This window comes from Mesoplodon mirus (assembly GCF_964341445.2).
Source record: "Mesoplodon mirus genome assembly, chromosome: 3".
In the NCBI taxonomy this organism is placed as follows: domain Eukaryota; kingdom Metazoa; phylum Chordata; class Mammalia; order Artiodactyla; family Ziphiidae; genus Mesoplodon; species Mesoplodon mirus.
This window is the reverse complement of record NC_138978.1, coordinates 127,629,686-127,652,358: the sequence shown is the minus strand read 5'-3', so window position 1 is coordinate 127,652,358 and position 22,673 is coordinate 127,629,686. Positions and strand designations below refer to the sequence as shown.

The 22,673-nt window shown below is 41.3% G+C and overlaps 1 protein-coding gene across 2 annotated transcripts in view; it reads right to left on the bottom strand.

The window, feature by feature from the left end:
* Nucleotides 1-22,673, bottom strand: part of PBX1 (PBX homeobox 1) — a 281,478-nt gene that overhangs the window by 32,530 nt on the left and 226,275 nt on the right. For both annotated transcript variants that reach the window (XM_082612858.1, XM_082612859.1), the window contains exons 4-6: nt 17,442-17,632; nt 9,536-9,671; nt 4,325-4,484 (exon numbers count right to left, since the gene is read on the bottom strand). In XM_082612858.1, coding sequence (XP_082468984.1) covers nt 4,325-4,484; nt 9,536-9,671; nt 17,442-17,632 — 487 coding nt within the window. The remainder of the gene's footprint in view (nt 1-4,324; nt 4,485-9,535; nt 9,672-17,441; nt 17,633-22,673) is intronic.

Below are 22,673 nucleotides of genomic sequence, written 5' to 3'. Positions count from 1 at the left end.
CAAATTCAGTTAACTTCAAAATCCAAAAAATAGAATACTAATGATAATATCTCAATCTAGAGCAGGGTTTCTTGACCTTGGCACTATTCACATTTTGGGCCAGATAATTCTTGGTTGCAGAGGAATATCTTACACATTGTAGGACAGTCAAACACATCCCTGGTCTCCATCTAATAGATGCCAGGAACATCCATCCCCCTACAACTGTGACAGCCAAAAATGGTAACTTTACCAAAATTGAGAACCAGTGACCTAGAACAAGAATGAATTTACTTTTTCTTCCTAAAGAACTTGAGGTGCTTTAAAAGTATTAGCTCATTATAACTCACAGCATTTTTAGGAAGCAGATGGATGGCAAGTATTGTCTTAATTTCTGCAATCTAGAAATCAAGGCTTCACACAGATTAGGTGGCCAATCTGATCATATTGGACTCTATTGGCCTCCTATACCATTTGGAGGCTCAAAGATAGAGTCTCTTTGCTGGATGTAAGCTTAATTATATTATGGTCACTTCTCTGTTCTTCATGATTTTTCCCTCCAAATTAAAATAAAACCATTGTTACTTTCTACTCAGGGCAAAGTACAAGAGGGAAAGGTTATCTGGTTCAATGGGAAACCAGATAACCTTCAGTAGGTGTGCATGTCCAGGTTCTAGAGTTCCAATTCCAGGAGGCTGTGTTTTCATTTTCCACAAGGGAAGAAACATAGGAAGAAAGAACACAGCAGAAAACATCAAGGGGATAAATTCTTTCACTGGTTTTAAAAAACAAAACCATGAGAGTTCCGATGGCTTTACTAGAAGTGTCAGTCAACTTCTCTGGATGTGTTACCTCCTCTCTAACCATGTGTACTATACATAAACTTCTCTTAGGAAGCCAGTGTCCAGGGTCTTAATATGATAACCTTCCACCAACCCAGAAAAACACCAAACTTCCTATGAGGGGCATAATAAGAATATGTTAAAGGGCTTGCTGCTAACTAATGTCATGGCTGAATCTACTGTTGTCCTTGACACACACAAACACGTACAACTAAGCAAAAGAATTCAGGGCTTCCCTGGTGGTGCAGTGGTTGAGAGCCCGCCTGCCGATGCAGGGGACATGGGTTCATGCCCCGGTCGGGGAAGATACCACATGCTGCGGAGCGGCTGGGCTCGTGAGCCATGGCCGCTGGGCCTGCGCGTCCAGAGCCTGTGCTCCACAACGGGAGAGGCCACAACAGTGAGAGGCCCGGGTACCGCAAAAAAAAAAAAAAAAAAAGAATTCAAATCTGTGGGTTCTGAGCCTCAAAAACATGGGGAGTGCTTAGCTAATCACAGATCCTGCTAAGATATCAATGCTGATGCTATGCCACAGAAAATATCTGTAACTCATAAGCCGATTTCTTTCTTCTTAGATATTAAAATGTTCTCTAACCTTCCAAAATAGATAATCCAACCTTCCTAAAAGGGCCTTATTTTTCTGAGATATTAACTCTTGCTTTCATAATCTCATCAAAAATAGGAAATTGAGAAGGTGTCACTTTAGGTCACTCCAAAAGAATTATGGACCCAGAGTTATTAACTATTGCTTCAGTTGGTCCCCATTTTTGTTTCTTTTTTTTCAAAACTTAATTTTCTTGTCTTCTCTCTATTCTCCCTCCTTGCTCCATCCATTGTGCCCAACTCTGCTGGTGTAAAATATGAAGCATTCCAAGTATCTCAAAATACTTGTTAATTCCTCACAGGCCCTAGCCCTATGTGATTTTTATGAATTATGCTTAAGGAAATAGGAGGCCAGGCATATATCAACAAACAGGAATATTTAGAAGAGGCCTAAATAAAGATACTGAAGTACTGCTCTCCATACAAAAGCCTCTAGAAGGAATAAGATTTACTTGCAAAATATCTTCCTTGCAGTAGAAATGGGTATTTATATTTAGTAAAGCTTCTGGAAAAAACTTCTGCTTCGATACTGAGGATATAAAAAGTTCCCAGGTTCCAGAACTCTAAGCTCAACTGAAATGTATTTTCACTTCCTAACCTCTTATTTAAAACTTGCTATTTCAATTATTATTTACCCTTCGGACTTATCAAAGAGCTGGTATACAACATTATAAACACCCTATGTGCAAAGCTGAAACATTTTAAAGTTCTCCCTCTATCTGTGTAGCGATTTGGGTTGTGTTAAGAGCAAAGAAAAGACAGAAAAACCCATTTATAACTTTTCCTGTTAAACCATTTATCTTTTAAAATTCCATGCTATTGCACATATACAATAGTATTTTCTTTTGTCTCTATTTTAGAAAAAGTACTACAAAGGGGTTCCTCTGCATATTATTTCTAACAACTTAGGCACCACTGGAAAGCTTAGCTCAAATTTTCCATAATAATTTACTCTGTGCTCAGAATAGTCACATGAAGTTTAAGCCACCAGAAAAATTCCTTAGAAAACTGTAATCACATACTGATATTCCAAGAGAGCCAAAATAATTCTTAAACGCAGACGAGGGGGTTAAAATGCTCACTTTTCTCTTTTCAAGTGCTTTAGGAAAGAATAAAAAGTTAGGGATTTAGTGACGAAGGGAGTCCACGGGGCCCTTCTAAAGACTGTTCATAAATCATGCTAAGCCATCTGCGACGCAGATATATCAGGGACAGGAAAAAGTCATTTTGATATCTGTTTTGCATTATGATAACCTTTGCAAGAGTATCGAATGTGTTTTTGCTAATATTGACAGAATTGTACTTCTTCCAAAGAGACAAGTGAAAATGTCTGCCTAGCAGTACAATTCAACTAGTGTTGCTGGGTCTGAAATGCTTAATAATTGACCAGATGGGGAAGAAGGAAACTCTCTAGTTATTGAACCTGTTAGGCTTGATCCTTTGTCAATCATACCATGATGAGAAGAGAAGGAAACACACACACACACACACACACACACACACACATACACACAAAACCTCAAAAAGCAAATATGCTCTCCATGGTTACCTAATCTGGAGTGCTGGGAAAAATGAAACTGGATTGAATTCTACATTGTCTTACCATATCCATGTTTACAAAGCCCAGGCCACTCTTCATGCATGATTCCATTTAAACAAAAGAAAGCTGTGATGGTACAGCCCAGTGACTTGGAGAACTTTATGATAAAAAATTAGAAGCATCTAGAAGCTCACAGAAGACATTAGTGTGTGGAGCCTTACATGTCTCCAATAACAATCTACCACAGGGTAGAAAGAGGACTTATTTTAGTGGGCAAACAAGCGGGGAGGTCAAAGACACCACATACCCCCAAATGTTAGAAATTAGATTTAAAAGTCATATTATGATCTAACATATTTAATTTGTGACCCTTTAAAGTTGGGGCATCAATTTTCTTAGATATGTACCCCACAGCCAAAATCAATGCATCTGGTTCATTATGGGGAGAAATATCTTAATCTAACTTATTTAATAAAGCCTTATTTAATAAGAAATATTTCTGGTTTTCCCTTTAAAAAAAAAAAGCACCAACATGCATGCCTTCCATAGCATACAAACACCAAGGTTATATTTTTTATGCATTACTGATTATTTTTTTCACATGTGGCAATTAAGAACTGGTGGTACAAGGCACACCCCCAAAATATATTATGTTAGCCTAACTCTGAAATTAGTGATACAATGCACATTTACTAAAATAAAACCAGGAGCACAGCACATGACTAATACTGTAACAGAGAAACTGGAATCTGAATCATTTGAATTAATGACTGGCAATTTTCTTTTGTAGTTTACATAAAGAAAACCAACACAATAAAACGGTAAAGAACGACAGCTATAAAAAATGGATAGCAATCACCATAGTTGGCTTTGCAGACCAGCACATTTTAATAAGATATTTAAAGAAGAGTGAATATTCCTTCAAAGAATGCATGCTAGTAGATGACCCAGACATCGTGTGATAGGAACAGCAAAATAGATAAGGGCAACAACTTTATATGAGACAGACTAAATGCCTGAACCCCAAGGGACTATCTCAAAGTATTAAGTCGAGCTTACTTATTAGAATCTCTGAAAGGAGAATTTAGAGGTCTCCTCATCAAAGCCAACCAATTGACCTCTGTCCAACTTAAAGAGACACATCAGTGCAAACCCTCAGACAAGTCCATCTTATAAACAGCAAAACACATTGCTTTTTGGAAATGAAAAGAAAAACCCAAAGTCGCATCAACAGTAAAAAAGACAATCAAGTACATAAATCAACCCATCCATAGCCTAAAGAATTAAAAGAAAACCCCAGTGTAGGAAAAGCACATATAAAAATGGAGAACATTTCCCCCAATTCAAAGAAAAAACTAACCAGCTGAATTGGGAGTTGACGGTGAGTTAGCTTGGCTTCCATGGGCTGACACATTGGTAGCAGTGACAGCTGTTTTGGCAGCATAAATATTGGCTTCCTCTTGAAATTTACCTATGTTCTTCTTGTACCGGATTCGTTTATTTCCAAACCAGTTTGATACCTAGAGCGGTTTAAAAGAAGACGAGAAAGTTACCAGTTCATCCTGCACAAACATCACAGAAGAAAAGGAAGAGCTTATGAGAGGGTTGAAGAGGGAGGCTAATTGGTCTCATCCTAGCTCTGATTTTGCAACATCAATTAAAAGATCTGAAGGAAGGGCTTGGAGAGGAGCAACTATATAAAATGAGATTCTCTTGCTTAATATAACACAATCTAGCAAAAACACTGTGACAAAGATTTTTCTAGGGAGGAGCTGCTCATTTAACTAGGACCCTTGTAGTTTAGGGCAAGCATTTTAAATCTGCTTACCTCTTAAGTATAGGACACTAAAATAAACCTAGCATTTCAGGAGAAATGCCCGTTACTTACCAATGCTAAAGCTGACTTTGGGCAATCAAAATATACAGACCTTTAAATATCCAAATAAATCTATATCAACATATGGGTGCTTTCATGGATGGATTAATTTCACATTTTTATTAGTTAAATAACTTTAATATGGACTAGATTCTTAGCTGCATTGTACTACTGACCTGAGGATCAATATAATTCAATCCAATAAATTTCACTAAGTATTTTGTGCAAAGCTTGGTGTTATCTACATGAGGAAAAATGGAAGCCTAGCACTGATTATTCCTTTGAATTCCAGGCTTTAAATGTTAACACCAATACACAAAATAAACGTAATTTACTTTCATTTGTTAACTTATTTCCTTCATGTGGCTCACAGCGGCTGTCCTGGCTTGATTCTACGCCCATTCTCTTTATACCAAGACCTCTGCCAGACACAAGTGGAGACACAGTGAAATTCAAGTTTTACTCCCATAATCCTGCCTTAGGAAGGAGAGTTTTATACCCCATATTTCAGATGTGATTTCAAACTAAAATATTGTGGTTTTATACAATTACAAAACAAACCATGAATTTGGTGAGAGAAGGAGAAGTTGGTAACACATGTGCCACAGCCTACATGTAATTTAATTTAACCCAACAATGGCAGATAAAGAAAATTCTAGCAAAACTACACTTATTTTGAAAGTGCATTAGCTAAATTTAAAAATCTTATAAGGCTATCCCTCATAGACCTATACAGCTCAATACTGCAGCAGAAATGTCAAGCCTCTGTTATAAAAATCAAAACATAGCATTGCAATATTAGTAAACAAGAAAGAAAAAAACTCAAGAGAAAATGCTTTATTTATTGTAAATGCTGGTGCCTACAGAAACAGAGTTAAACTGGAAGAGGAAGGGCATTTCTGGGTCCATTTAGGGACCACTGCCTATCTAATTTCACTCCCAAACTCATGCTTTTCTTGATGTAACTTTCACTATTCATAGGAATCAATCATCATTGTGGTTGGGTTTTGACTTCTAAGTGGAACAGAGAGAGAGGAAAAGAGGCAGGGAGATTTTTTCTGAGGTAACTGGATGAGCTGGAAGAAAGGGGGAAAGATGAAGGAAGTTTGGAACGACTTTTGAGGAGGAAAGAAAATGCCTGTGGTCCAATAAATTGGCTACATGAGAGCAGGTGAGAAGGAAGAGGGTGGAGAAGGGGCCGGTCCTGGGATGATTCCTTTCTACAGGAGAATAGATGCTCATGCAGGGAAGATGCTGTGTCAGTTCAGGCATTTCCTGCATCGTCCACTAGGGGGATGTCATATGCCCTGAACAATGTATAGAATCAGTGTTTTCATTAATTAACTCACTGTTCAACAATCATTGACAAGGTCTACTATGTGCTAGGCACTAGGGATACAGAGATGACTGACTTACTCCGAGACAGATAATGCAGAAGGAATCACTGATTCTCCGGGGAAAGTTTGGTTCACATTTTGAACATGTTAAGTTTGAAGAGCCCGTGGGCAGAGCCATGGTGAAGTCCAGTGGGAAGTAAGATATATGAGTTTGGCATTCCAGGAGAGAAGTCTCATGGGGATATTCAAAGAGAAGTATATTTGCAACTGTGAGCACGGAGGGGAACACTCTGATTAACTGTGTAGAACAGTGCTTTTCAAAGTCAAGTGTGCATGGAGGGCTTATGAAGACAGATCCCTAGCCTCCTCTCCTTTCCACCAGAGATTCTGATTCAGGACTGGGGTGAGACCCAAGAAATTTTTTTTTAAATTGAAGTATAGTTGATTTACAACATCGTGTTAGGTTTAGGTGTACAGCACAGTGATTCAGTTACATATATATATGCACATAAATATATATTCTTTTTCAGATTTTTTTTTCTCTTATAGGTTATTACAAAACATTGAGTATAGTTCCCTGTGCTATACAGTAAGACCCAAGAGTTTACATTTCTAACAAGCTCCCAGCTGATGCTGCCTTCTGTAGATCACACTCCAAGCAGCACTAGAATAGAGGAAGGGCTGCTCTGGGATCAAAGGAGAGGATGGTCAATAGATGGGTTTCTGTGTCTAAGCATATTTTTGTTTGGGAATCACAGGAGGACTCACTAGTAAGTGGATTTTAAAAGAATATGTGTCTCAAAAAATAATTAAGGACCACGGGCTAAGACACGATGAGATGGGGGCTAAAGAAAGAACAATACTTTTAGGATAGTTAGAGATGGCAGATCCTGTAAGAAGACTGAGCAGGAGTGGCCCAAGAGGAAGGAGGAAACTCCAGAGAGAACAATGTCAAGAAAGCCAAAATACAAGAATTTCAAGATGGAGGGGTGATTATTAACAACAACAACAACAACAAAAAAAACCCAAAACAGGGCCTCCCTGGTGGCACGGTGGTTAAGAATCCACCTGCCAATGCAGGGGACACGGGTTCGAACCCTCATCCAGGACGATCCCACATGCTGTGGAGCAACTAAGCCTGTGCGCCACAACTACTGAGCCTGCACTCTAGAACCCGCGAGCCACAACTACTGAAGCCCACGTGCCTAGAGCCTGTGCTCCGCAACAAGAGAAGCCACCGCAATGAGAAGCCCACGCACCGCAACAAGGAGTAGCCCCCGCTCGCCGCAACTAGAGAAAGCCTGTGCCCGGCAACAAAGACCCAACTCAGCCAAAAATAAATAAATAAATTTAGTTTTTAAAAAAAACCAAAGCAACAAACAAACAAACAAACAAAAAACAAGAAAGACACAGTCAAAGGCATCTCCTAGATTTGAGAACTAGAGATAGAGGGAGATTTAATATATCATGTGGTCCAACCAACCATGACTAGAGATGGGGCAACTAAGACCCAAATAGAAAGAGTGAGTTCCTAAAATTCCATGGTGGACTCAGCATAAACATGCTCCTAGCAAATGCTCGTTCTATGATATCATATTATCTCCCACTGGAACTTGTTTGGGAATGGTAGAACAGTCTGGTTATTGTTGGGAGGAAGTGATGTGATGGGGAAGGAAGAATGGTATCGCCTTGGGATGGATGGGGGAAAGAGAAAGGTGAAACAATATATGTAAATAATCATTTTAATGGACACACTATTTGCACCCTGGATTTCCATAATGAAGGATGTGAACATTGCTGGAATAGGCCAAGATTCCATTTTTTATTCAGATACAATACAGACTAGATCCTGAAGAGTTCATTCTATTTTCAGTAGGGATTTGGAATTCCAAATCCCAGAATTTGAATTCAAACAATATAGTGATTTTCAACTTTAGCAGCAGAAGATTCCATGACTGAAATTCTCTGTTTGTGGGTTAGTAATATGGTTTATACCTGGAAACATGCAGCAAGCACCATAAAACATCAGTTCTCTTTTCTTGTGGACAATGGGTCTAGATTTGGACAAGAATGGTTAGAAACCTAGATAAACATCAAGCCACCTGAATTAGACCACTGATGTTCTGCTTTCCCAGGGTTGCCAAGACTGGAAATGACCTTCCGCTGGGTCCAAGTACCTGAAGAAGGTCCAGGTTAAAAAGAAGGTGATTGTTTCTGCCTTGTCTGAAAGGAGGTTTCCAAGGCTGCTGCAAAAATCACACATAGAGTGCTGGGGAGAGCCCGGCAATCTCTTCATTGCAGATCCCCTGTGTGGAGTTCTTTACTTTGACTAGACCTAATTCTGCTTAGCTAAACACAGGTTGATGGGATCAGCACCCAGCGGGGAGTAGCAGAAGCCAGGATTCAGTTCAAGGAAGTACAGATGCTCAGTTTATACAAAACAGCGTCTACTTCATTTACGAAATGTTAAGTGAAGTTTTCCACTAAAGTAGGCCTCTTCTCCCCAACTTCCCCCTCACCCTTGCCCTTTTTGGAAACACCAGTACATTTGATTCTCTTGCACGTGACATAATTCTGAGGAAAGCTTTCTCTGAGAGATTTCTTGACTATCCCTACTGGTCTCAACTAGAGACTGGTGGTGGTATTTGAGGTTCAGACCGAGTAAGAAGTTTGGATGGATCCTTTGTGTAGACAAAATGTAGATACATATAAAACTTGCTGACTTTTCTACTTCATATTAATGCTGAACACTCCAGGTCCATAAAAATTTTATGTCATGTATCTTTCCACGTCAATAGGCACCTGTTATGGTTATTGCTCTTTGGGGGAAGGGGGCACTCAGTGACATTTTGTGCAGTCATTCCAATGCAAGCATAGTGACATGTTAAAATTCCTACACTCCATCAGTTACAGAGCGAGGACATCAAGAGAGGATATTTGAGTCCCTTTCACTTAAAAGTTCCATTCACTGACTCTTAAAGTTCCTGGGTTGGGCAAAAAAAATGGGCCAAGGAATTGAGTATGCTTGAGACAATAACATGAGAAATTCAGATGGCTTTCCAAGTACATGTAGAATTTTTCACCCATTTGAAGCAACGGAGAGCTCAGAGGGAAGAACACTATCCCTGTTTTTACACTGTACTTAGTCTTCTCTTACTTCTGCTGGTTCCTCTCAAGTTTTTCCGGGTACTGCCTTGGAAACTTTCTTATGCACACCATGTGCTGACCTTGCCATTTTAAGGCTTAAGTTGATGGAACTTACAAGGCATGAAAGTTCAGGAAAGCAAGACCTCCAAGACTCTGCACTGTGACTCCACCACGGCCAGGCTATGGGCTGAGCCCTTTGAGGGCTTCTTACCTGGGACACTGTGATGCCACACTTCTTGGCTAACTCCTCTTTGGCTTCCTCACTGGGGTAGGGGTTGCTGAGATGGGAATAGAAATATTCATTCAGGATTTCCGTCGCTTGCTTGTTGAAATTCCGTCTCTTCCGCCTTCATAAAGAGAAAGGAAACAACAACGACAACGGAAAAAAAAAAGTTCACACCAAATACATATAAAAAGGGAGAGGAGAGGATCTACGACTGGGAGAAGACACTTTTTTGAGTGAAAAGTGAACAAGAGGAGATTTGAGCAAAGGGGCTGGATGCTGAAAGCAGTGCTGAAAGCGTTCTTTAAATACTTCATTGTGTACTGTCGGGACACTAAGCAGAAGAACAATCACACGTATTATACAAATATTTATACAGAGTGGTGAGGGGCGTGAAGTTTCAAAATCCCACTATCTTGGTTTTGAACCCTGGACCAACTGAATACCAGCTGGGTGATTTGGGATCCCTCTCCAAACTTCAGCTTCTTCAAATGACAGTCAAAAGAGTCAAACTGACCTCACGGGGTGACAGGGAGAAATGAGGTCATACATAGACAGGACTCAGCACAGTGCCTGGTACATGACAAATACTAGGACTTAGTGGGGATTCTTCCTACCAGGTTCCAGGCCTTGGGCCATACCCCTCAGAGCCATCAATTCAAATTATTCATTTTTCACAACTAGTGAGGTAGCTATGGTTATTCCCATTTACCAATGAAGAACTGAGTTCAAAGGTCACTCAACTAGTAGGTTATAAGGCCAAAGTATCAATTCAGGTCTGCCTGACTACAAAACCCAGCCTCTTTCTTGTATACAAATTGCCTCCTGGCAATTACACAGAGACTCTGTAGCCAGAAGTTAAAAATAAGTTGTCTGGACTTCCCTGGTGGCACAGTGGTTAAGACTCCATACTCCCAATGCAGGGGGCCCGTGTTTTATCCCTGGTCAGGGAACTAGATCCCACATGCATGCTGCAACTAAGGAGCCCATGTGCCACAACAAAGGAGCCCGTGAGCCACAACTAAGGAGCCCACCTGCTGCAACTAAGGAGACTGCCTGCCACAACTAAGGCCCATAGCAACCAAATTAATAAATAAATATTTTTTTAAAAAGTTATTTTCTCTCTCTTCTATCTCCATATAAGTGCATGCAACATTTTTAAAAGGCATGGGGAAGGGGGGTGAGAATGGATGGAAATTAACCCCCTGACTATTTGACCTCCCTTGAAAGGAGAGAAGCAGCACTTTCTAAGCAGGAACAGCTGCTAAATGGTAAAACATAAGCCCAGAGAAATCTTTTTAATATATAGGTTTGCTAAAATGAAGAAAACCACTTTTTGAATAAAAGCATTTTTCTTCTTAAAACAAAAGTGCTAATTGAACTAATTTAAAGTGAGAATCACTTTGTTGCCTCCTCCCTGCTAAGGCCTGAGGATAGCTGGGGTTTGCTTAGGGATGCCTGGCTCCTTGCAGATGCTGGCTGGCCCTCCTTGAGGGGGTGGGGTCTCTATCTTTAAATTAGCTCCATTAGCACTTCTGCCTTTCTAGTCTTTATCAAAAGCTTTTCCTTATGGGGGAAAAAAATTTCCCGAACATCCCTGGTTATGCCAGGATATTGAATTTTCTGATTTAAGCCAACAGAAAGCACCAATCGCCTTGCTAGACAGGAAATTCAGCTAATATTGTATTTTCTGGGTCCCACTTGGACTAATTAACATAATAAAGTGCCTGATTTTACCGGATGAACACCATCTGTCCATAGGTATTAACCACATCTGCCCAGATTATGCCAAGCCCAAGTCACCCTCTCAAATCATGCTGAGTTTCTGGGTCACCCAGCATCAGAAATTGGGCAGATTGGATTAAAAGGCCCAACTAAAAAGGAGGCGTGTATTAAAAGCTCTTACGTGATGGGAATTTGAGGAAGGTAGCCAAGTGGCTAACCCGGTCTCCAAGCTAGTCTTTGGATAACCTCTGGCTTCCTCTTGGACTAAAGAAAACAGTTGTTTTAGGCCTGGGGAAGTGGCCCCTGAAGGCTCCCCTAATTGCAAGTTGTTTGCATTAGCATTACAGTGTATTTCTTGGGACTCTTCCAACTGAGCTCATAGGAAGCCTCTCTGGAATGAGCCGGGGTGCAGGGATGGTGCAGACAGCTGTTCCCGGCTCTCTCCTCCTGGTGACGTGCAATCTTCCTTTAGGTGGTCTCATCTACTCAGATGGATGCACTTATCACCTTGTGCAGTGGCTGTCTTAATCTAGGGCCTTTGAAGCCCCAGAATTAGGATTTTGCAGAATTTCAAGAAACCCAGTAAAAATAATATAATTCTGACAATAAGGTTACTTGAACTAAGACACCTGGTTTCTTTGCTTTGGCTGGAAGTGTTTTCAGCTTGGTGAGTTAACATTTGTTATTTCAAGTCAACCAAAAGCTTTGATCATCAGTTATCCAGGTAAACTTAAGAAATGTGGAAGTTGATTAAATTTTAGGGATGGAACCTTTCAAATCACAGTGACTCAAGAGTGAAGAGTGTAGGTATTGTGCACATATGTTGCTAACAACCAAATGTATTATCTCTGACCAAATGCCTCTCCTAAGAGCCAATGCCCCATGTACTACTGCATACCCCAGACACTTCCAACAAACTCTGTGTTTCTAAGACTAGTATCACATTTCACCCAAACCAGCTCCATTTTCTTCTATTTCCGTATTATATAATGACATAACCATAGATACAGAGTTCATTGTATTTGCTAATTTGTTCATCCATTCATTTGTTTGTTTATTCCTTCAAATATTTGAGTACCTAGCATGCGCCAGCATCTGGGAGTGATTCTCAATTCTTCTTGCTCTCTTACTAGATAAACACTATCTGTCCATAGGTATTAACCACATCTGTCCAGATTAAGCCGAGCCTAAGCCACTTTCCCAAATCATGCTGAGTTTCTGTGTCACCCAGCATCAGAAATTGGGCAGATTGGATTAAAAAGCCCCACTAAAAATGAGGCGTGTATTAAAAGCTCTTGCATAATGGGAATTTGAGGAAGGTAGGCCCCAGAGCAAGTCTTACCAGTTCTATTTTTCAAATCTATCCCTTTTGTTCCATCCTTAGTGTCGTTGCTATTTTTGAAATGGGTTTAGAGGAGCCACAGTCTGTCATATAATGGTCTTAGTTGTGCTGTCCAACAGCACTTTCTGCAATGAGGAAAATAAATGTTCTCTGTTCTCCAATATAGTAGCCATCAGCTGCATGTGGCTATCGAGTGGCTGAAATATGGCTCATATAACTGGAGTGCTAAAGTTTTAAATTTTATTTACTTCTATTTTAATTAATTTAAATTTAAAATCAAGAAGCCACAGACTAGACAGTGCAACTCCATACTGATGCTTTCCCTAAATCATGGCCAAGCAACCCTCCTGGAAGGAGAGCATGGACTCACAGCCCTGGTGCACACCATCAAAAGCACGAAATGGCTCCAAAACCTCCTGCTGTAGTCTATTCCATCACATACCAATGTTTATCTTAAAATAAGAATATTTTCTTCTAAATACTTGAGTAAAATGGGGAAGGTTTTTCATACTTATTCTGTATTTCCCCAGTTTGAGAAGCACACACCTCAACAGTGGTCTCCTACCGTTTCTTTGAATTCAGCTCATCTTCAAGAAAATCACTAGAGGAATTCCTCCAAACCATGGATCTGATCATGAAAATAATAATAATAATAATAATAAATAATATATAATTACTGAACCTTACTATATTATAGCTGAATTATGGTGTGAATACTATGTTCCAGACACTATACGTTTTTAATATATTATTTATTCTTGTATAGAATTATCCCCATTTTAGAAACACAAAAACTGAGTCTTAGAGAGGATAAGCCACTTACCCTGGGTCACAAAGGCAGTCAGGGTTGTAGCAAGAATCTGAATCTAAGAAGTGCAACTTGAGAACTTACACTATAAATTACTATATTCCCTCCTTAAACAGCTCAGAGTTTCTGCTGCTTCATAGGACCAAGTTGAAATATTTGCTGATACAGTTAAGGTCTTTCAGTGGATCTAGCCCCTCCCTAGTGTCTCATTTCCCTCCAATCCTACACATGCTCTACATAATTTCATCCAGCTACATCATATGCTTCTCCATTCCCCAAAGACACTCAACGGCGTTCATGTTCCCTTGCCTTTTCATACCACCCTGTGTATTTCTCTCCCACAGCATTTGCCACAACTTTACATGGGTATTCCCAACTAAACAGCAAATTCTCAAGGAGAGGAACCATGTTTCACACATATTTGAAACCCTGCTGCCCAACACATAGTATGCATTCCAGTAAGTAATGCCTGTTGAAGTTAAATTATGTTGTTTACTTTGCTTCTGTGATTCTTTCTATTTGTTAAACATCATACTCCTCTGAGATTCAGCACTGTCTGCCTCTCCCTGATTTTCGATTCTCTCTCCCCTTTGGGTAAATTTGGCAGATGTACTTCCTGTGATCATGTGCAGTTTTATGCTGTTATAAGAGCACCTGTCCCAGGAGGTTATGAGCTCTTGAAGGCAGGACCCACATTTACATGCATTTTTTCATCTTTGTTATTCCAGTGGCTAATATAGCATTTGACAGAGAGTAAAAACTCAGAGAAGTAAATAAATCTAAATACAGTGCCAGTTTGGCCAGACCTTATTGGATGTCCTTTCCTCTTTCTCACCGTCCTCTTTGCTAATCATTTTAGGTAACTCCATCTACCAGGGTGAAGTGCAGAGGTGTACTTCCAACCATGTGTTTAGGTTCTTATTGTTTTTTCTAGCAAGATGTTATTTTAAAAAAAACAAGATAAAATTACTGTATTGTTAGAAAACCATTAAAAGGGTTTACAAGTTCTCTCTCTCAAAGAATTATTGTAGTCCTGACAATAAGCTTACCAAGTTTTACAGCACAATGCTTGATATAAAGCTGAAATAATAAATGTTGAGTGAAGGAATGAATGAGTGGAATTTTTAAGTTAAACTTTTCTGGCGCTATAAGGAAGACAAAAAGGATATGACTTGAGTGGACAAAACCTGGCCCAAATGCTCAGCTGGGGAGTGTGGAAGGCAGAATCCTAAGAAGATATGTAAGATTCCACCCTGGGGTACATCCCTTTCCCTTGAGTGTATGTGTTGGGGGGCACTGTGAAAATAACAGGATATCATTCCTGTGATTAAGTTACCAATCAGTTGACTTTGCGTTAATGAAATGGGAGATTAGGTTAAAGCCTTAAAATGGTGACATTCTCCAGGAAGAAAGCAAGGAGCCAACTTGTAAGCTGCCTATGGAGAGGGCAGCTTCTAGGATCTGGGGACCTCAGTTCTACAATCACAAGGAACTGAATTATGCCCCTACTGGAATGAGCTTCAGATAAGAGCATGGCCTCAGCTGACCCCTGGATTGCAGCTCTGTGAGACTAGAGCAGAGAACCCAGGTTAGCCTGCCCAGGCTCCTGAACAACAGAAACTGTGAGATAATAACTTTGTGTTGTTCTAAGCTGCTAAATTTGTGGTAATCTGTTCTTCAGCAACACAAAATACAAGGAATGTTACACAACAAAGCAGTAACATTCAATTCTGCATACCCATTACATTACGAAGACTAATCCTGTTACTAAATCAAGTCCTCCTTGTATTGTGGCTTCCAAGAAATCTTTTCCGATGAAGCTCTGTCCATCGGATGCATGGTTTAGAGAAGCACATGAACATCAGCAGTGAATGTGTCTTTCTTAGTAAAGTGTGTTTAGCTAGCTTTCCCAATTATAGATAGAACTAGAAGCAATGATATTAGCTACCACAATCAGGAAGTCCAGGCAAACGTTTATTTTTGAGCTGGAAAAACCATTTGCTTAGCCTTGGGTTGGCACTTGGGGTCATATTTTTTCAGCGATACTAAATATACATACCTCTAAGTAAATGCTAATAACAAAGACAAAAGGTTAGTTGTTTTAGTTTTGAACCTTGGCTCAGAGGCAATGATTCAAAGGTTGCAGCCAAAGCAGGAAAGAGACCCTCTCTTACAGTGATTGTCCTTCTGGTGCCAACTGGAACAATCTAGGCAAAGGCTGGTGGAAGTGAAAGGAACTGTGTACAAAGCTCGCCTAGTTTCGTGTCTTTTAGAGTCTGACCTTCTGCTGGCCACAGCAGAGTTACTGAGAGAAGAAATCCTATGAGAAAATGATTCTGCTCCTCCCTTCTCTCTGATTTCTTTCTTGAAAAGAACCCAGTCTGGGCCCAACTTTTCTTTTTTTTTTTTTCAGTATCTGCCAACATAAATGCCAACTCCAGCATTTTAACGAGGGGAGTTACCATGGGGATGTAAACAACACATGCAGAGTGGCAGCGGCCACAGCACAGGGGAAAGACCCAGACACAGGCCACCAGCCACTTGCACTTTGTACCGTGCGGAACGGCCTGCTTTAAAGAAGCCAGGCTGGCAGCAGGCCACGGGGCGAGGGAGATGCACAGGGGGTTCCTGCTTCAGAGGGCCTGTGCCTTCCCCCACTCATCACCATGCTCTGCTGGGAACAGCTCTCTTCATTTGTACTTTCTCTTGACTTACTCTATGGAATTCTATTAGCCCAGAGATACAGTTTGCTAGGTGGCATTCTTATTTCATATTCCACGTGACCCAAAACACAATGAATAAAAGGGAGTTTAGGAGGTGCCAGGGAGTTTTAAAGAGGTCTGTGAACTGTAAAGACCACACTTGTGAAGAGAGAGAAAAGTACAGGTAAGAGAGCTGAATAATACATGATTTCCGGGGTGAAAAAATTTTAAAAGCAGAGCATTTGGGTGTCTGAATGAAAAGGAACAAAACTACAGATTATTAAATGGTATATGACCCTGACATACCTAATGTTTCAATAATAAAAACCATATGTTGGGATTATATTCAGGAATTGAAACAATGAATGATGAAATCTGCATTTACAGAAGATGGCTAATTTAAGATGAACTGTAGATCACAAAGGATATCCATACTCTGAAAACTTATTTATTAGATCAATTATCAACACACTCCCCTAGAGTAGATGAAAGATATGATATCACCATTTTACAGGCTGGATAACAGAAGCCAAAGAAATCAAAGGGATTGGTACAAATCCATTGGTCTAGAGGGTAGGAGGACCAAGAACTGACTACTTGTTCTATAGTCTCAGTTTTTGTCGTAAAGGACCTTTCTATCCGTGATTTCAACTGAATTCTTTGACCTCACAAATTAGGTCACAAGTTAATGTCAGATAGAAAACATCAAATCTTGATTGAAAATCTGGCCCATATCAGACCACTCCCTTGCCCCTCTGTGCCCAAGGGACCATGTCTTCTTCATCTTTTCATCTTTGTGCCCCTAAAACTCAGCCCAGAGTAGGACACATGGTAATCTAGTTATAAATATTTGTTGACTCGAACTGGGTGCCCTCTCTGCCTACATATACTGTGGCAAAGATTCCCAGCTCTCAATCAGAACTTTCTTGGAGAAAATATGTCATTGCAGTACCTAGTAAGACCTGTACGGGCCCATAGTTACAACCTATTCCTGTGAAAGAGACACCTAGTGGTATGAAAACAAAAAGTCCTGCCTTTTCTGTCCCCGTAGCTAAGTCATCCTTGCTTCTCATGAAGAGTGAGTAGCAGTGGCCATAAAAAATATCCCCTCCCATGACACATTTTCCTGGAGCCGTATAAAACCAATGGTTATCCACCCTCTCAGCACTCCTTTCCCTGACCTAAGAACCTTTCTCAGGCTACCACTTGGCTTAGCCTTGAACATGATGACAACGTAGTCTTTGGAGAGGGCCAGCCGTGGATTCCAACCCTGGATCAGTGGTTTTCCCAAAGGACAGACCCCTCCTGGGGACTCACCGCGCATCCAGAAACCGGGAACGCAGGATCATGACGGCCTCACACGTGCTCTGCTTGAGCTGCATCTGGATGGAGCTGAACTTGCGGTGGATGATACTGACCATCCGCTCGATCTCCTTCGGGGAGATGGGCCTGGTCCGGCTTTGCTCTCGCAGGAGATTCATCACGTGGGTGGTGAACTCATTACATGCCTGGAATGGCAGGATGACAGACATGGGGTGTGGTGAGGGTCCAAGCCTCAGCACACTTGATGTGAGGCTGTGTAGGTCTTTCTAGAGACGTGTGCAGGTAAGGAAAGTGGGCTAGTTTGTGGCATTTTGTCAAATCAGAAAAAATAAATGATGCCTGGAAATCCTTTTCAGCCCATTTGATTATATTTTTTGGCCATGATGTAGATTTTTTTAAAGGGAAAAGAAAATTCTTAATTATTTTTCAAAATCAATTATTTTTCATGATTTTACTACTATGAAAGATGAGAACATGAACAGTAGTATAAAACACACTTCACAACCCTTCACCCCAATGTTAACAGTCAAAGAGAGTTTGGGGCCAAATATAGCATGAACTTTCTGCCTTGCCCTTATCTCTGATATGTTAAAGCTTCCAAATACTCAATTTAGCATAAACAGCCCGAAGAGTGGAATCATGGAGTTAAAAGCTCTGATAACTCTTCTGGGAGATTTCTCATCAATCTATTTCTACTTCTAGTCTTTTTTTTTTTGTGGTACGCGGGCCTCTCACTGTTGTGGCCTCTCCCGTTGCGGAGCACAGGCTCTGGACGCGCAGGCTCAGCGGCCATGGCTCACGGGCCCAGCCGCTCTGCGGCATGTGGGATCTTCCCGGACCGGGGCACGAACCCACGTCCCCTGCATCGGCAGGAGGACCCTCAACCACTGCGCCACCAGGGAAGCCCTCTACTTCTAGTTTTATCGTAAGAACTCCCTCCTATGCCGGTCTTCTGAAGATCTGCTATGTCTATAACACAAAGGGAATAGGTTAAAAAAACAAACAAAAACAAAAAAAAACCCACATCCAAACATGAATTAGAGGATTCAGGAGTTATCCCTGCAGAAAGGAAAACTCTCAGTTTAGAGACCAACATACTCTCAGCTCTGGAAGTGAAATTGGAGATCATTTTTCCCAACTCCTTATTTTACAGTTGGGAAAACTGTGGCTCCAAGAGATGAAGGCCCACAGCAAAAAACAGCAGCTGAGGCAGGATCTGAACACATCCTCATCCAGGCCAGGGTGTCTGTTCTTTCCCAGACCCTGAATCTGCTCCTCAGAGCACCACTGCCCTTTCTCTTAGTTACTATTACTTATCATCTCTGTAGTCTGGTTTAATTAGTGAACATTCAATAAAATATCTACTCACAGGTTAACTCACAGTAATGTTGTAAAACTGTATAAGATTGTAACAAAAACAGGCAACTTGATGCTGTGAGAGTTGAAGAACTAAGGACTCAAAGGGTTCAACTTAATATTAACAGTGGAAACATGCCCATTGATGCTAACACTGCATTGCCCTTGTTTTTTACAGCACCAAGCCCTTCATAGCTGTCAATTATGCAGTAACAATAACATATTTACTGTTCATTTCTCCAAGAAATCCTTCGAGGTCGGCTGGCCAAAGATACAAAGGCAGATGCATCCACTGGGCTGTGTCTACACTGAAGGCTGGGAGGCCTGGGTTTTGACCTGCCTCCGTGAGTATGTGGGCAAATCCTTTCACTACTCAGTACTTCGTTTTATTTGTCCGAGAGTGGATTTAATCATTCCTAACCCTTCAGCAAGGCTAGCAGTGCCCATGCTCTTGGGCAGTGACCTGCAGATGGAGTAAATCACTCACATGAACGTAGCAGTGGGCTAAGAGCACAGACTGCCTGCGTTCAGATCCTGCACTGGAACTCACTTCGCTCTGGGGCCTTGGTTAGTTATGTAAGATCCCTGTATCTCGTCTTCCCTGTTTGTGAAATGGGGATGACAGTACCTCAAAGGGTGTGGTAAGGACTACATGAGTTACTATCTTTGTGTCTGGCCATATAAATTGTGTCATTATTATCTCTTCAAAGTACAGAGAACTTAGAAACCCAGCATAGGATCACGATTGGGCAAACCTCTCCAGGCTTCAGTCTGCCCCGTGGTAAAACTAAAGGGGGTCACAAATACCTTCTTTCTACTCTGCAGGCATATGCTGAAGACAATCCACAGAAGATCAGGTCCAATAGCATTTTGCTCTTACTAAGAAAACTGCTACCTAAACACAAGACCTTACTATAAGCTTCATCTCTCCCTAGCCTCAACAAGGGAGGGAGATAAAACCTGGCAGCGAGCTGGCAGCAAGTCTATGAGAAGTCGGGGTGGGGCGTGGCGGGGGGAGGCACACTGCAGGCATCCTAAGCGGCTTTCTGGAGAAACGCTTCATCCCCCGCTGGGCTGCAGCCTCCCCCCTTGATGGGGGCTCACAGGGAGGAGGGACTGGACGTGAAGGAGGTATTGTCAAGTGCACTTGCTCTCTGCTGGGAAGCCACAGTGCTCGGCTAATAATGATGTGCTTCCTTACGGTGAATAAAAATACTCACAATATCTGATGCTTATTTAGGGCATTGGATCCCGGGCCCCTTTCTGCTCTGCCCCGAACAGACAGTGGAGTCTTTTCACCCACTGCTGAGGTGGAGCAAGGCAGCTGCTCCACAGCTGCTCAGGAACACACAACAGACAGTGCAGAGGAGTTCCAAGTCCATTTTAGACAGACAGAACACAGTGATCCAGATTTTTCCAGGACCTGAACTACCCACGCCTCCTCCTCAGTTCCCCCAAGCTCGGCACCTTCAGAAGCTGTGCTGCTCCCATGAAGTCAGGCGCTCCTGATGGAATTGGGAAGAGTGGGGATGACAGTCGTTAATTAAATAGGACCCTCGCCGGCTGAAGGTTTCTGTGACAGAGGAGACTCTGCTGCAGACTGTCCTAAAGGTGGTACACCTCCTGGAGCTACCCCTCCAGCTGCCCCCAGAAAGTGGACGCTTTCTGAAAGGAGACATCCCAAGTTCCAGGGCAAAGGCCCTTCTGGGAGCAGCCTACCCAAGAGAAGCTCTCTTAGAAAATCCTGCTTGAGTTTAAGCAATTTAATCCTAGACTTGAAGCCTCCTTCCTGCCCTCTCTCAGCCCACCTTCTTCTCTTACTGCTTCAAACTGGATTTGGCTGTCAATTTCAGCAATGAACGTGACTGGGATGTTAAGACTTTCTTATGGACCTAACCCACCTGGGTTCGGCCTTAGAGACTGAGCCTTGTCAATGCCCTGGCAGCATTATTCACAGAAACAAAAAAGTGAAGAACTCTGCAAAACTACAAGAGTATCGTTTTTTAGAATAACACTTGGAACAAAATTCAGGTCTCTGGATATCACGGTTTTATCTATTAGAATATGCTAGCTCTTAAATACCTTAGCTTCCAACATGATCTGCTGAAAAAGTGTTTTACCAGCCCCTTTTAATGAAGAAAACAATTTCCTTCTTTTCTTTTGAATGAAAGTCTCTAGACTTATCTAATAACCTCAGGGTGAAACAATGGCTGATTCATGTTGGGGGGTTTTTTGGGGGGGGAGTGGGGGAGGGGTGAGTAGGGTTATGGTAGCTACTTACAGGAAAGCTAATTGATCCTCTGGTTATCTACCATCACCAAACTAAAACCAAACCAAACCAAACTAAAACAACAGAATCAACTCTTAAATAGTCAGTTTGGTAACCATCTACGTACTACTAAAACAGAGACTGATATTTTTACTAAGGTTTCCTATTTTTAAGAAAGCTCCCGCAAGGAATGCTTACAGAAAAAAATGAAGATCTACCTCTCAGACATACTAGCTAGAAGGTTAATGGCATAATTTCCTTATAATCTGCTATTTACTATAATTAACAATACAACTCATATTAATAAATTATTAAGCTCATAGAGTATGTTAAACAGTATTCAGTTCTTACCCAGAAAATGCCCAAAGAAATAAGGAAATGATTTTTTAGCGTTTTTTAAGAATAACAAATACAGACGACTACTACATTTACCTAATTTGCTCTGCACTGATGGAGTTTTTCCTTAAGTTCCCAATTTCCAGCATGACTATTATTTAGAATAGGTAGATATCTATGAGAAGTTTCTGAAGGAGAATAGTTTTTTATCACTAGCCTCTCTTAGAGAGCATCAGTCTAGTCCATGAAAGTAACAGAGAGGTCAAGCCGGTTACTTCATTGTCTACAGACGTCCACACTTGTTCCATGTTAAGTGTGGCTGGGTATTGTTCCAATAAAAGCCTTTGGGCTAAGGGTCAAAATCTGGCTTCCAGGGTCAACTCTGTCCCTCCTTTGGATGTGTGACCCATATAAATCACCTAACCTCTTTGACCTCCAGTTCCTCACCTGTATTGAAATGGAGATGATGACAGTACCTGTCTGGAGGATCCAATCTTAAAATTACCTTGAGGAACAAGTGCAGTTAAGTTGACAAAATTGTTTTAGTCATTTTGGATGAGGATGGAAGAGTGAGACAAGGGGGGGTTAAATCAAGGAAACAGTCCATTCGTCTATGTTGCTGGCAACCTGAGCTAAGAAGAAAGCCAGTTTTAAACACCATCCAGCCTAACATCCATTCCAGTTATAGGTTTAGGGAGGAAGCCACACTCTTCGTGTACCCCTGGAGTTTGGCATGAGTTAACCTGGATACTAGGTCTAGATAGGTTGTTATGCCAGAGGCCAAGCTTAGCAGTGAAGGTAAAATAGGGAAAGCACAGAGTAGCAAGAACCCAAGAGGCCAGCTAGGGACCTTGTTAGCAAATGTCCCCATGTGTCTTCCCAAGTTATCCCATTGGTTGGGGCAGACTCTGAACCCTAACATGATGGCCCAGGTAGGGAAGCTGTCATAGATCAGCCAGCTTACCTGAGCTGAGCCTCTCCTGGGAACTGAGGAAATGTCTACATGAGCCTACACCGTGATAAGAATGTTTGTTCTTTCTCAGGAAGGTGGAGGGTGATGATCCACAGGTTCTTACCACAAGATTGCTTTTATTTTCCTCCCCTTGAACCCTCCCTACACCTGTCTCATGGTTGAAATTCACCACGCTTGGCTTCCAGCTTCACACCTTTTTCCCTCATAAAAGAAGGGACTTTGTAGAAATCCATTTCAAAGGTAGATAGGAGTGCAATAATGAAACTTTCTTCACTTTAAATTTTAAAATGCC